General features: G+C 53.7%; 1 protein-coding gene across 3 annotated transcripts in view; it reads left to right on the plus strand.

Annotated features, from left to right (window-relative positions):
* KIRREL3 (kirre like nephrin family adhesion molecule 3) overlaps positions 1-11,199 on the plus strand; it is a 537,771-nt gene extending 526,572 nt beyond the window's left edge. Inside the window, exons 13-17 of one of the 3 annotated variants that reach the window (XM_081239339.1) lie at positions 94-129; positions 3,312-3,419; positions 5,483-5,592; positions 9,317-9,403; positions 9,876-11,199. In XM_081239339.1, coding sequence (XP_081095465.1) covers positions 94-129; positions 3,312-3,419; positions 5,483-5,592; positions 9,317-9,403; positions 9,876-10,319 — 785 coding nt within the window. In that variant the 3' untranslated portion in view covers positions 10,320-11,199. Of the gene's footprint in view, positions 1-93; positions 130-3,311; positions 3,495-5,482; positions 5,593-9,316; positions 9,404-9,875 lie in introns of all 3 variants that reach the window. The other 2 variants (XM_081239340.1, XM_081239341.1) reach the window with 2 other exon arrangements.
* Positions 11,200-15,582: the final 4,383 nt, after the last annotated feature.

Raw genomic sequence — 15,582 nt, forward strand, 5'->3', positions numbered from 1 at the left:
CCAGCCCCTCCAGAGGGCCGCCCCTGCCCCCAGTCCCACCCCACCCTGGCCAGCCAGGCCCTGGCTGTGGACGCTTGCTTTATTTCTAAACAGGTTCGGAAATGAAGTCGGGAGCCGGGCTGGAAGCAGGTACGAAGGACACATGAGACTCCCCGGGATGGGGGAAGGGACTGCTGGGCCAGTGGGGGAGGGGGCCCAAAGTGTGGGTCGGGAGGCCAGGGCAGCCGCTAACTTCTCTGCCCTCCCCCCATCTTGAGGCTTTAGTGCAGTCAGAGCAGCAGGGAGAGGGCCTCCAGGCAGCATGGGTCTAGAGACCCCGGAGACCTGTCTCCGCTGTTGCTGCCCCCCCGCCCCCGCAGGCTCCTGGCAGCCCAGGACACTGGCTTTTTCTCCTCCCCCATCTTTCCTCCCACCCCTCCTCTTCTGAAGCCCTGACTCCTCCCCCTGGGGTCGGCTCGCCCCGCCTGACTCCGCTTGTCACCATCTCCACCAGCTTGGCCGTCGCTTCCGAGAACACCTGGGCCGCCCAGCCCGGCTGTGGCCTGCGTAATCCATGCTGACCCCGTGCTTTCTGCTGGCTGGCTCCTCCCCGCACTCCTGCAGTCCCCATGGAGCTGGCATCTCACCACTGGGCTGAGGCCGCTGGGCAGCGCCTCTCTCCCCGGGGACTCGGCAGCAAAGGGGTCACCAGGCTCCCTGGGTTGAGTTGCTCTCTCTTGGGACCCCACCGGAGACAAGTGACCCCCCAGCCTCCAGGGAGAAACCCAGAAAAGAGAATCAGGACTTGGCAAGCCAGACCCTACAGGGTCGACAAAGGCCATGACGAAGATGTGGGGTCCCCTGCCCTCGTTGTCCCGCCACACCGGCCCAGAAGGCACTTCAGCAAGTCCCCGGTGGGGCCCGCTCAGCCCCTCCCCTCTGGGCGGACGGCCCCTTAAAGAGCGGCAGGCCGGGCACAGGCCAGCTCAAGGCGGGCACACAGTATCAACTCCTGCTGTGCTCTCCCTGATGCCCCTCAGGGCCACTCCTGGTGCTGAGCTGGTGCCACCCTCTGTCTCCATCTCTTCTGTGCCTGCACCCTGGGTCCCCCGCCCAGGACCCTCTCCCTCTGCCCCCGCCCCCCCACTCAGGACAGTCCTCCAGATAAGACGGCTACCACCACGACCCCCCAGCTGTTAATAACTTAAGGAAATGCGAACGCCAGAGGCAGAAACTGCCTTAGATACCGCTTCCCTGGTTCTCTGGTTTCACAGACCTTGAGGCCCAGAGACGTTAAGGACCCTTCCACCGTCATCCTTTGGCTCTGAGCTCAGCTGAGACAAGACCCGAGTTTTCCAAGGAAATGCCCTAGGAATCTAGGAGAACCTGAATTCAACTCAAATCAATAAAATTCAAAAGCATAGAAGCAACGAGCTTCCAACGCGGCTTTCCTTTCCTAGAGGAATTCAAACCTAGAGACAGGGCTGGCGAGGTCAAGTCCACTGTCTCACCCCTGACTGTTGAGACCAGCCCAAACGCCTCCCATTTTCAGTCCCCGAGTGTTTGTCGCACCCACCTCCTCCCCATCGCCTCCCCTACCCCCGCTACAGGGGTCTCGGGCTCCAGTAGGCAGGTGATGAATGCACCAGTGTGCCAGTCCTGGGCTGGAAGGAAAGCCCCAGCCTGACGGCCAACACTGCCAACCGCCGGACACGCGCTCCTTCCGGGAGAGGGACCCCACCCCCTCCCAGCAGCGTCTCCAGGGGCCACGGTCTGTGGGGTTCTTCCTTTCTTTTGCTCTTTAAAGAAAATGACAGTGAGAGGCCAGAGGCCAACCTCCAGCTCAGGACAGATACCTGGAGTCCCCAGTTATCCACACTGAGAGCGCGGGGTAGGGGCAGCAGCTGAGCCTCAAAAAGGGACTTTCCTATCCTTGCATCTGCTGCGGTCCTCCTTCCCACACAGACATGAGGGCAAAGGCTTGGATCGGTTTGGGTGCCAGGCTCTGTGCCAGCCTTTACCTGCCTGCATTCACCCATCTAAACCCCATACGCCCCCCTGAGGCAGGCACTGTAATTATCCTATTTTACAGATAAAAGAGAGAGGTAAAGTACGTTGCTCTGGGCTGTACAGAGGATGTGAGATTTGTAGGATGCCATGGGATGCAGTGTGCGGAGCTGGGCAGGATGAGGGGGGCAGATGAGAGGAGACATGGATTTGCACTGAGTCTATTGCAGCTGTGTGTCCTTAACCAAGTCACCTGACTTCTCTGGACCTCAAGGTTTCCATCTATAAATGGGAGGCTTGGACGCTCTGAGCCCTAAGCTCTCCTGCCCCTGCATTCTCTAGTTCTATCCCCGCATGGACTACTCAGGGCCCCACATCATATGCTCAGGCCCCCTCTGCAGACACAGAAGGGTCAGGACTGTCTGGAAGAGCGCCCACCCCAGCCTACTTGGCTAGGGCAGGAGACATCTCTACTTGGCTAGGGCAGGAGACAGACTACAGGAACTCAGCAGGAAGTGAAGCTTTGCCTAGCTAGAGTTCCAGGTGCCTCTCTGGCGGGGTGGGGTGCCGGGATTCCTGCCCAGAAGACTGGCCCAGGAGAGGAGGGGGCAGGACTGGGCACCTCTCCTTAAAGAGGTGGGGGGAAGGACTTCCCTGGCAGTCCAGTGGTTAGGACTCCGCGCTTCCACTGCAGGGGCACAGGTTCGATCCCTGGTTGGGGAAGTACATGCCATGCAGCGCGACCAAAAAAAAAAAAAAGAAAAAAAGAAAGAGGTGGAGGGAGCTGTGATTCTGCCCTCTGGCCCCTAAGACGTGGCCTCTGGCAGTTACCGCCTGTGATGCCCAGGTCCTGAGGGGAAGCTGCCTCAGACCTGAAAACTCTCTAAAAGCTGCTTGTCCATGTCTGACGTTTGTTCGCGAAGGGAACAAACAGCGGCAGTGACCCTGGTCCTTTTCCAAAGAAAAGCCAGGACTTAACGACTCTGCTGGCTTACCGCCTCGGGGAGCTCCGAGTACCAGCCTTGCCTCTCACCTCCGACGCTCCCCTCCCCTCCCTGTGTCTGCTTGCCTCTCTGCCCCCGCCACTGCTGCCATCTTCCCCAGGTCTGCCCGCCCTCTCCGCCACACCGCGTCCCGCCCGAGCTGATCCCTGTTGGACTGTGCCCGCGCCTGCCCAGGCCCCTGTGGCCTTTCCCAGGAGCGCCCACGTGCCATGGTCTGGCCCCAGCTCAGCAGGGGCTGCGCCCGAGGAACTGGGTGAGATCTGGGGGCAGAGAGCGGGCTGTCCCAGCTCCCTCATCAGCCTGCTTGCTTCTCTCCCACAGAGGCTGTGCCGATGGCCGTCATCATCGGGGTGGCCGTAGGAGCTGGCGTGGCCTTCCTCGTCCTTCTGGCAACCATTGTGGCCTTCTGCTGTGCCCGCTCCCAGAGAAGTACGGGAGGGAGACCCGGGAGCTCAGGGAGGGGGGCAGAGAAAAAGGCTAGGCTTAGACTGCCCCGGAGAGCAAGTAAAAGCAGGAGTACAGTGAGCAGGGGCCCTACCAGAGCTGTGAGCTGCTGGGGCACGGATGGGTCTCATGCATCTTTTCATATGCAGCGCTTTGCTCGGCATCTGCTACAGAGTGGGTGCTCCGCTGCTGTTGAGCTGGACGGAAGTGAACTTCATGCAGCAGGGCCGCCAGCTAGCACCTCGGATTGAACATACACTGCACTCTCCACCCATCGGGAACTGTATTGAAACCCGGGGGTGGGGGGGTGGGGGGAGGCGATCTTTGCCCTCCAAGATTTGCTAGTCGAACCAGAAAAGCAGGTCACCCACACAGGAAAAAAGGGGGTTCAGGGAATTGCTTTGTGGGGACCCCTAAAGGTCTTTTAGTCGTTAGCCATAACATGCTGGTGTTCATGCGTTGTTTTTTTTTAAACATCTCTATTGGAGTATAATTGCTTTACAATGGTGTGTTAGTTTCTGCTCTATAACAAAGTGAATCAGTCATACATATACATATGTCCCCATACCTCTTCCCTCTTGTATCTCCCTCCCTCCCAGCCTCCCTATCCCACCCCTCTAGGTGGTCACAAAGCACCGAGCTGATCTCCCTGTGCTCTGCGGCCGCTTCCCACTAGCTATCTACCTTACGTTTGGTAGTGTATATATGGCCGTGCCACTCTCTCACTTTGTCACAGCTTACCCTTCCCCCTCCCCATATCCTCAAGTCCATTCTCTAGTAGGTCTGTGTCTTTATTCCCGTCTTATCCCTAGGTTCTTCATGACCTTTTTTTTTTTTTTAAGATTCCATATATATGTGTTAGCATATGGTATTTGTTTTTCTCTTTCTGACTTACTTCACTCTGTATGACAGACTCTAGGTCCATCCACCTCACTACAAATAACTCAATTTCATCTCTTTTTATGGCTGAGTAATATTCCATTGTATATATGTGCCACGTCTTCTTTATCCATTCATCTGTTGATGGACACTTAGGTTGCTTCCATGTCCTGGCTATTGTAAATAGAGCTGCAGTGATGCGCTCTTGACTCGTGTGTGCCTGGAGTCTCCGTCCTGGGCGTAGCTCTGAAGTTACGTGTGCTAGACAGACACGTGGAAGGGTAAATGGGATGGTGGAGATCGTGGGAACAATAGAGACTGTCTTGTGGTCCCACTTCTTCCACCCCGTGACCCTGGGCAAGCCACAGCCACTCCAGGCCTCGGTTCTCTCCTGTGTAATAGCAAGGGGCCGGCTGATGTGACTTTCAGGGCCCCACTCGGCTCTGACATTCCATGAGCGGAAGGCACAAAGAGAATAATCAGGGTAAGCCCCCTCCCTCCTCTGCTTGGCAGCCTTCACGTGTCGGAAGAAAGTTACCTGTGTCCTCCCCTCCAAGCTGAGCAGCCTTGCTCTCTTGAGGGCCCCCAGGGATGCGGTCTCAGGCCCTCCCTCACCACCCACTCAGTGGACATCATAGGGGAGCATATTTCAGCAGGAGTTTTCTAACAGAGCTCTCTAGGTATAAATCGGCTTCATCCGCTAGAAGCCATAAGCTCTCCATTACGGAAGCTGGACCACTAGTGCAGGGACGTTTCTGCTTTGGGTGGGAGGTTGACCATGGGATCTCAAGGTCCTTTCTAACAGATGTGTGATTCTCTGAACAGAGAGATCAGAGCCTGATAGAGTAGGTCAGGGAAGACTTCTAGAAGGAGGTGAGAATTTAGTAGGATGACCAGGTGGCCGAATGGTTGGGGATGACCACCCATGCCACGGGAGCGGCAGGCAAAGGCTGAGGGTGGTGCAACCAGGAGCCAGCAGAGAAAGTACTCTGAGGTCCCAACAGCCCATGGCACGTCCAGACAGGTTCTATTACCAGGTGGGCCCTGAAACTGCTGAGTCCAGGGGCTGGAGGGTAAACTGGAGGGGAGGGGAGAGCTTGACATCTCAGGCCCTAACACCTGAGATGACAACTGATTCTGTCATCTACACTTTCCTATTTTATGTCCAGATCTCAAAGGTGTCGTGTCAGCCAAGAATGACATCCGGGTGGAGATTGTCCACAAGGAACCTGCCTCTGGCCGGGAGGCTGAGGAACACCCCACCATCAAGCAGCTGATGGTGAGAATGTCATCTTACCCCCGCCCCACCCCGACCTCTGTGCCCTGAAGCTCCCAGAACCAGAGGCTTCCTGATGCTCTAGATGCTCCTGAGAAGCAAAGCATCGGCCAAGGTGTGCTTCTCCCCCCATAACAAGCCAGGTACCTACAGGCAGACCTAGGAGACACTGTGGGTTGGGTTCCAGACCACAATGAAGCTAGTCACATGGAACTTTTGGTTTCCCAGTACATGCAGAAGTTATGTTTATACTATATACTGTAGTCTGTTAAGTGTGCAATAGCATTATGTCTTTAAAAAGGTACATATCTTAATTAAAAAATACGTTATTGCTAAAAAATGGTAACCATCATCTGAGTCTTCAGTGAATAGTAACATCAAAGATCACTGATCACAGGGACTTCCCTGGCGGTCCAGTGGTTAAGACTCCGCGCTTCCACTGCAGGGGGCACGGGATCCCACATGCCGTGCGGCGTGGCCAAAAAGAAAAAAAAAAGATCACTGATCACAGATCCCCGTAACAAAGATGATAATAACGACAAAGTCTTAAACTCTCGAGAATTACCAAAATGTGACACAGAGACACAAAGTGAGCAGCAGATGCTTTTGGAAAAATGGTGCCAAAAGACTTGCCCTCTGCAGGGTTGCCACAAGCCTTGGATTTATTAAAAAAATGGAATATTTGTGAAGAGCAATAAAATGAAGTGTGCTCGTATTCTCAGCCAACAAAGATTTATTGTGTGTCTACTATATTGTGCTTGGGGTTCTCTGAGACTCAAAGGCATCTAAGATGCAGTCCCAGCTTTCAAGGGACCCATTGTCCAGTAGGGAGAGAAGATGTGCATAATGGCCATAAGATGTGGTGATGTAACATATAATCCTCCACACATAGATATTATCCACATTCAGTACGTGCCCCGCTCCCCCCATCTCCCCAGAAGTCTGCAACAAGCAGAGGTTCCTCTTTGGGAACTGGATCGCTTTAAACTCATAACTTCTCCAGCAACCCCAAGGCCACTTCTCCTCCTGAGCCCCATCGATGGACCGTCACCCATCCAACTGTCCAAACAAAATCCTGGAAAACTCTGCTAGAAAATTCTGGTGCCTACTGTGTCACGGTTATAATATGTTGGAGTAGCAGCAGCAAGCAGGTGGGTCAAGAGCATGGGCCTCTCTGTGCTTCAGTCTCCTCTTCTAGGAAATGGGATGAAGGTCATGGTACATGGGGTCGGGGTGAGGGCTCTGTGGATGAAACCCTGAAGAGGCTGGAGCCAGTGGAACACAGTGAGGGCTCAAGGAACGGTAGCTATTTCCTTGGCTGTGAAATCACCTGTTTCCTTATCTGTCTCCACTAGATGGTGAGCAAGCTGCCTTACTCATCCCTGTGTCCCCAGAGCCTTCCACGGTCCCTGGCAGATGCTCACCAACGTTTAGTGAATTGAACTGACGTTTTCTCTGCTGCTCTTTTTCTATCCAGTTGATTTTCAGGTCCCGACAATTCCACTTCAGAATCTTTTCAGAGCTGTGCCCCTGCCTCTTCTCCACTATAACTCCTCAGTGCAGGCCTCACTGCAGCTCCCCTGGTCCATGCCACCATCCTCCCAAGTGGTCCCACATTCTAATCTTTCACCACTTTACTCTCCACCCTCCAGAGTCCCATAAAGGGTCCTTCTAAGACGCAAATCTGATCCTCTTACCGTCCTACTTAAAGACCCTCGGTGGCTCCAGATCTACTGGATAGTCCAGCACCAGGCGGGTCATCAAGACCCTTCAGCAGGAAGCGGCTTCTGGCCTGTCCAGACCCATCTTCCTGCCAAATGCATCCAGCCCTCCAACACCCCAGAGAGCTTGCAGTTCCCAGCCCTTGAGTCTTTTATACCTCGGAGGCTTTGCACTGCCGTTCCCTCGGCCTGTTGACTTTGTCTGTTGAATTTCACATTCTCCTTTGAGAGTCAGCTCAAATGCCACTTCCTCCACAATTTTCCAGGCTTGCCCCACCGTGGCTGGCAGAGCTGTGCACTTCCTGGTGCTCTCCCCAGACACTTTGCATGTTCCTCTTTCACAGTGCACTTCTCTAATTACACGTCAGCCTCCCCAAGTATCCCAGCGTTCCTCAAGGGCAAAGGGACAAATGTCTACTTCGCCCAGACCTAACATAATGTCTGACGCAGATGAACGGTCAGTCTTACAAGGGAGGGGACCACAGTCCAGACCTGGGCAGGAATGGACGTCTCTGTTGATGAGATTTATTGAGTCTAGTGTGGAAGTACCCACGCCTGTCCTTCATCCCCTGGGGACCTTGCATTCCCTCCCACTGGGATATTCTGACCGCCTCTGACTGTTTCTACACCATTCTCCAGTCCAGACCCTCATGGAAGAGGGGGGGTCACTCAGTCGTCAGTTAAGAGTGGGAGATAAGAAGAACCCGCTGAGGGCTCCCCTTGGGGAGACCTTCGTTCCGCCACTCCCTTCACCCCCGGCACCAATACAGCCCCAACACTGAGGAGAGGCGGGCTGAGAAGCTGAATCTGGTGGAAGAGAAGAACTCAATCCAGATAGAGCCACAGCATTTACTGGAAAATGAAAAAAGCAGCATTAGTGGGGAAGTGACAGGATGGAAGCACGCTGGCTGATTCTGTGGGGCTCCAAAAAGAGATCAGGAAAGTGAGTCACAGGGGAGAAGACACATCCCAGTTCTGAGAGTGGGTGGGAACCTGGCCCAGATCATGTCATGTGCAGAAGGGATACACGGGAAGAACATTCTGTGTCACAGGACAGGAACCACTGTGGCTGTTCACATTCATGAATAACCCCACTGTGTGCCAAGTGTGCTTTACTTTTCACCTTAAGTCTAATTATTTTTTTAATTTCCAGTAATTTAGCGCCATGCCACTTCATTCATTCATCTGACATAAACATAACATTTGTGACAGTCCTACTGTATGGCAGGCACCACGCTGGGCACCGGCAAATCAAAGAATGAATAAAACACAATTAAATATGATTCCACTCCAAAAGGATTTTGGTCAATGACCACAGTATGTAAGGCACTGTAGCAGGTGTGCTGGAGAACCAAAGAGAAACAGGGAGTGATCCTTGTCCCCAGGCTCTCTGGCCTCTGTTCAGGAAGATAACTTCAAATTATCTAAGTCCTTGCTGTGAATGGCAGGTGAGGCCCTAGTGGCCAGCACCTCAGAGGTAGTTATTCACTGATTCCTTCTCAAGGCCGTGCTGAGGAGCTGCGGGGCCCCGACCCCTGCCCAGAAGTTCTGCAGTTCTTTATCAACAGGCCCAGCTCCCAGATGAGCACAGCTGTTCTGTAATGTCTCCTGACCTCTGTTTGCCTGGCCCTGAGCACAATGCCTGGCCTGAAGTCAATAATCGCTCACTGAACTGAACCGAATCAAAGCGAGATCTCTGGAGGAGATAACCATAGCCCGCGGGAAGGAAGACGGTGGGTCTTAGAGACCTGCCCTGCACCCACCCACCTCTCTGTCTCCGGCTCTCAGGAGGGGTGGGGCTAGGGGTCCAAGAACAACAGTGAGATCTGGAATCTCCTCCAGACTCTTGTCACCTGCCTCCAGGGGGCCAGGCAGTGAGAGGTGGGGGGGAGGGGAGGCACAGAGGGCAAGCATCTTTTGAGTGCATTTCTCCCGCTTTTCCTTGGGGGAAGTGGACGATTATTAGCCCACCTCCTACCCACTGAGCAGCGATTTCTGGGTTGTAGATGGACCGGGGTGAATTCCAGCAAGACTCAGTCCTGAAGCAGCTGGAGGTGCTCAAAGAAGAGGAGAAGGAGTTTCAGAACCTGAAGGTAAGAAGAGCCCTGGGTTACGACACGCCTGGCATCTGGTCTTCAGCTCTGATGACCCAGGCCCCAGATCCAGGCACAGATAGAAGGGACAGTCCCCCACAAAGGCACCTGCTCTCTCTCGCCCCGGCACCAAGGAGGTGAGAGAGTTAAGGCTGAGCTCTCACAGTTCTCCCGTCCCACAGCCTCATCACCAATACCGTTTTAATAATGTTTCCAAGTTCCGGACTAAAACAAAAAACAATGAAAGCCTGGTTTTCACATGGCCTTGAGCTGCCCTGAAATAACAAAACGTACCGGTCAAGACCCCACTTGAACACCTGCCAGCATCCTGCCCAGGCAGGCCCTCCCGACCGCCACCCCCAACACCTCTCCCGCCTGTCCCCTTCCTCCTGTCTGTCCCTGGCCCTCCCCGTGGACCGCGGGACTGGCTCCCGTCCGGTGCTGTGACGCCGCTCTCCCCCCGGCCCCCCAGGACCCCACCAATGGCTACTACAGCGTCAACACCTTCAAGGAGCACCACTCGACCCCCGCCATCTCGCTGTCCGGCTGCCAGCCGGACCTGCGCCCCGCGGGCAAGCAGCGGGTGCCCACGGGCATGTCCTTCACCAATATCTACAGCACGCTGAGCGGCCAGGGCCGCCTCTACGACTACGGGCAGAGGTTCGTGCTGGGCACGGGCAGCTCCTCCATCGAGCTCTGTGAGCGGGAGTTCCAGCGGGGCTCGCTCAGCGACAGCAGCTCCTTCCTGGACACGCAGTGTGACGGCAGCGTCAGCAGCAGCGGCAAGCAGGACGGCTACGTGCAGTTCGATAAGGCGAGCAAGGCCTCGGCCTCCTCCTCCCACCATTCCCAGTCCTCCTCCCAGAACTCCGACCCCAGCCGGCCCCTGCAGCGGCGGATGCAGACTCACGTCTGAGGATCCTGGGCCGAGGGCGGGAGGGCCGGGGAGGGGCGGGGACTCGGCCTGGCTCTGCAGAGACTTTGCAGAGGACCTCGGAAGCAGCCGCCTCCACAACCCTCCTGGCAGCCCCGATCAAGCACAAATGCGGGCCCGGCTGCAGGGCATCGGGGTGTGCTCCGTGCTGGCCGCCCCGGGCCCCCGGCCCTTTCCTGGCGGCCCCTCCTCTACAGGCTCTCCCCACAGGCTCCAGAGGCAGCTATAACTCTGCTTTCATCAAACTGCCGTCCACGCTCCGGGCTTCGGAGGAGCTCTGCCCCTCGCCGCCCGCCAGCCCTCCCCCCACTCCCACCGTGCCTGTGCTCCTGTACAGCCCCGGGGAGCAGGGCGTCAAGTGCTTGCCGGCACGGAGCTGCCCCAGAGACCCCAGCGCCCCCCTGCCACTCCTGGTCCAGACCCCAGAGGCTGAGAAGCCAGAACGGCCCTGTCTGCCACACTGGCCCGGAGCCCACCCCCCGTTTGTTCGGTGTTTTGTGTCCATACTCTTAAGAGTTCTGTCCTTGGACGGGATGCCTCTCGACTCTGAGGTGGGACTGGCCCAATCAGAGACTGGTGTCTGGGAGGGAGGGGGAGGGAAGGAGGGGGGGAACGTGGCACTCGGGGACCCCTCGCCAGGCTGTGCGGCTCAGAGCCTCCCCACGCACCCCTGCTTCGTGTACTCCCCTCCTCCCCTCTGCACCTGCGGAGTCAATATAAGGAGTGTGAGCTTCTCTGGTCAGGGCTCTTTAAACAGCCGTTGGAGAGACTGTGTCCCAGGATTTGTGGGGTTTGAGGGGACTAGGGGGCAGGCCTTTAAGGTGATGAGACTCACCTTCTCAGCTGAGCCTAGATTCACACAAGGAACCATGGTCCTGTCCTCAGTAAGGCTCCTGGGGCAAGAGAGAAAGCATATCTGCCCCTCCCTCCTGCCTGCCACCTGAGAATAAATGTTAGGGGTCATTCCTCCAACAGATGCGTTCTATTCTTTTGTTCCTGCAGAGTCACAGCAAGACCCCAAGGGCTCAGAGGATGCTTTGGGAACGCAGGGTTCCTTGCCCTGCCTTGATCTGGTTTTCCCAGACAGTGGAGAGCTCTGGTCGTGGTGACAATAGGACCTACGGGTAGACTCATCTCCTTGCAGATGTGCCCAGCCCAGAGGGCGCATGAAACTGGGCCTCACCAACCACCTGACTCATGCCAAATAGAGCTCAGGGGCAAAGGGGTCAGACTGCACATTGGAGGGGTCCTTCTAGGCCTTTCTCTCAGCAATATTCTGCAAGGGTGGCCCCCTCCATTGGCGGTTCAGGGGAGGAGGCCCTCTTCAAAGAGTCTGTGCCACCAAGCAGCCCAACGCTCTGAGACTCAAATGTTCTAAGAATGGCTTTGTTTGGGTGGAAAGCTTGACATGGTGATGGCAGACAGGCTGGGGTGGATAAACAGGGCCAAGTTAGGATGCTATCTCTGCAGGTAGGATTCAAATGGAACTCTGGAGAACCCACACTGTCCCAAAGGTTGGAGGTGCCTCCTCAGATTTAGACCCTTCTCCTCCAACCTTCCCCGGGAGTCCTTACCCACCATGGGAACCTTCATCACAAAAGCCTGTGCTTCTTTCCCCCACTGATGCCTTGGATGGCCCCAACCCACAGATGGTATACATAGCCTTCCTAGAGCCTCCACCCAGAGGATGTCTCTGCTTCCACCATATTTCCTATTGCTTCAAAACCCTCCACCTCCTTAGATATCTTCCTTTGCAGCACCCAAGCCTGAGGTAATAGAAACTGATGAGAAATGTAAGTGTACATCCCAGCCCCACAGCCTGCTCCCGGTACCATTTCTGGCCCAGCACAGATGTCTGTGGGCTCCGGATTAATCTTGACAAGTTCTCTTCCTTCCCATATACGTTTTGCCTTTGCCAGCAAGGAGTAAGGATCTAAGAGCAGATGCAAAATGCCCTGGTGTGCTAGAGTAAGGAAGAGGATGACCTAAGAGGATCTGTTCATTCATTTCTCTTGGCCTTCCCCACCTTGGAGGTGGGCGGGAAATCTCCCTCCTAAGCCTCACCACAGCCTACCTTGCCCCTTACCCCCTGCCCACATCCTCCCCACCCCCCCCCCCACACACACAGCACTTATAATAGGATGGAGGTACCCATTCTTTCTTGGAACCCAAGGTTATGGCACAGAATAACCTGGAGAACAGGGAAGAAATCTGATCTCCTGGAGAACAGAACCCTCTTCTCCCTTGGGAGCCTCAGACACTCCCAGGGTGGGAACGTGGACATCCCAGAAGACGGGGCTGCACAGTCAAGACTCGGCTACACGGGGCCCACTCCCTGGGCTCTCTCCGAGGCACAAACACAGCAAAGAATTGCCGAAAGGGTAGGAGATCACAAGTAAGGCCCTGGTGAAAGAGATGAACACAGGCAGGGGAAATCAGTAGGCTCTGGTGGCCTCTGGACCGCTGAGGCACTGAGAAGGATGCTGGACTGAGCAGTGTGCATCCTTCAATCCCTCTGACTCCATTTACTTCTCACGTAGGAGTGAGGGGACAAAAAAGCTGGTATAGGGAAGTGTTAAAAAAAAAAAATGAAGGCAGTGGGAAGCCCTGAATTCCCCTGTAGGTGATTTCAAATTAACTGAAATGAGTGCTTCACATTTGTAATCATTTAATTCTCACAATTCTACCAAGTATTACCATTGTACAGACGAGGGAGTGAACTTAAAGAAGCCAAAAGACCAGCCCAAGGTCACAGAGCTAACAAGTGACAGCACGAGATTTAAACATATGGTTTCCTCTGTGAAATGTTTCCATCCTACAGTGCAAACCCAAGGCCACTTTCATCCTAGAATAAGATGAAAACGGCCGACGCTGAAGGCCATGAGCTGGGACCCACTCAGGGGCAGGCTGAGCAAGGACAGGCCACAGCTCCAGTAGGAAAGCATCCTCCACCGCCAGTCCCCAAATGACCTAGAAAGACCACGACTCCCTGGGAAAGCTCGTCTGTGTATCAAATCACCCCCACCCCTCCCAAGGCCAGGATCCAGTTTTCTGATAGCTTTACAATTCTTTACTGGCTCCGAGTCACTGGATGGGGGCCCAGTTTCTGACTCTCAGGCTCACTATCAGTCTGGGAAGGCCAGGGTTATTTCCATCACGCCTTCAACTTTCATGGAACAGGAAGTGGTCTCATACAAAGCACTAGAGCACCACAGCAAACCTATCTCTGATGGAGACTACTGAAACAGTGCTCTAAAGGAATAGGCCTTGAAGCTGCCTTTGAGCTTCCGGAGTGGAGAGGAACAGGGGGAAATAACAGCAAACGTGAAGAAGCCCTTGGGAGATTTCTCAGAACAGGAGAAAAGAGCCAACAGGAATTCCGCTTCTCGCTTCCTATATGGGGGCGGCATACACGAGGCACCCTGGCCTTTGCTATTAGGGGATCAGAACTGAAATCGCCAGGTACACACTCCAGGAGTCCCATCAGCCCTTCCCAGGTATTGTGCTCTGTTTATGATGGCGCCAGAAAAAAAAAGACGAGGGGGAGTCCTGTGATTTGTTTCTTCTCTAGTAAGTTTCCCTATAAAATCAACTCTTTATTAAAATAAAAGTATAAATATTTAAATAAAAACTATCCTAATTTGCACAGAGATTTTTATTTAAAATACCACTTGGGGTGCCTGCTTAAAGAAACATGAATGTTTAGACGTAAACTGATGACATCTCAACTAAATCTTGACGTTTACTTCCCCTTTAAAAAAGCCTTTTAGAAGCCTCTTATGTTTTCAGGAGCTGTAACCACAGGCCAGCCATTTACAGCTTCGGCATCGAAATTACAAGCAATCTCTGGGAGTCACTGAAAACGTATCCCCTTGCTCTGACACTTACATCTTACACCCAGTAAGGCTCTAATCACCTTTTCCCCAACCCCCTATGTTTCCATCTTCCTAACTAGGTCATAAACTGAGAAAAAACAAGTAAGGTTTGTTTTCCTGGATGAATCCATTTGTGTGTTAGGGAGAGGACCATCCACTCTTTCCCTCTCTAACTGCCGTTCTTCCTGGATCTATCTCCTCCTTCTCTTTATCGGCGAAGTCTTGGATATACACTGAAAGCTTTCGGACCACAGGCCCTGTGGTTTCATGCCTACTCCAGCCCTCATCTTTAAAAGGCCTTCTGTGAACACATGCCATTCACAGGATGCATTGTGGAGTTTTGGTCTACATCCCGGGTGCCCATATCTGCCTGCCATTCCATGTTCCCAGAGCTCCTCTCTGGACCAGCCTGCTCGGCCCACCCACAGGGCCGGAACAGCCGCAACCCCTGGGCCAAAAGCCTCCCTTGAGCTCACTGATCAGGGAGCCCTGGTCATACAGAGGAATCTCCTTCCACTGCTTCTCAATCTATGACCCTTGGAAATATCTTGGAATGCTATGAGAATATTCATATCATGCTCCTTAATAGCTGTCTTCTTTGTGGTGAATCTAAAGTGTTCATGTTCAAAGACAAGGTTTGTGAAGTCTCAGGAAACAGGTCTTCTTAGGGAGAAGTGGGGTCTTATTAAAGAGACCTTCTCTGAAATCTACTCCCCATTATGCAAGAGGAAAAGTGCTACTCAGGATAGGAGCTGAATATAGGGATTCATTCCCCCTGAATGGACTCATCCCCCCTCAACTAGGCAACGAAAAATTCAAGGGGACTGAGCTCAAGATACCACCTTCACCACCTTTGTAAAGAAATTAAAGGGCCACAGCCTTGCTGTCCAAGGACTAGAAAACAAATTCATGACACTAATGGGAGAAATACGGAATGAAGAAGGCATGAGAGATAAAGTGATACAGATAAGGATTCGGGGCTTCTACAGCAGAATTTTCAGATGAGAATTTCCTGAGTTTTATTTAAAAGTTTCCCTAGCTCTCTTGCCATGCAGGGCTGCAAGTGGAACAGAAATCTACAGAGAAAAAGAACAGAACTGGAGAGAATCTCCCTACCAGACTGTAACTTGTCCTCTTGTGATATTTTTCCCCAGGAGAGAAACACATTTTTAAGCAAGTGAAGACACTCCTTAAGTGTTAAAGTTGGTGATGTACATAAATAGTGTTTTAGGAAACCTCAGAATAACAGACGGTTCTGGAACAGCTTAGTTCAGTAATTCCAACTTCGATTCCACTGGGGTGATTCCTCTCATTCCCTCTGCCAGCTCTACCCGCCCAGTCTTGCAAGATTCTCCAGAGGAAACAGTGCC

Source organism: Mesoplodon bidens (assembly GCF_964165515.1).
Source record: "Mesoplodon bidens genome assembly, chromosome: 7".
NCBI classification, from domain to species: Eukaryota; Metazoa; Chordata; class Mammalia; order Artiodactyla; family Ziphiidae; genus Mesoplodon; species Mesoplodon bidens.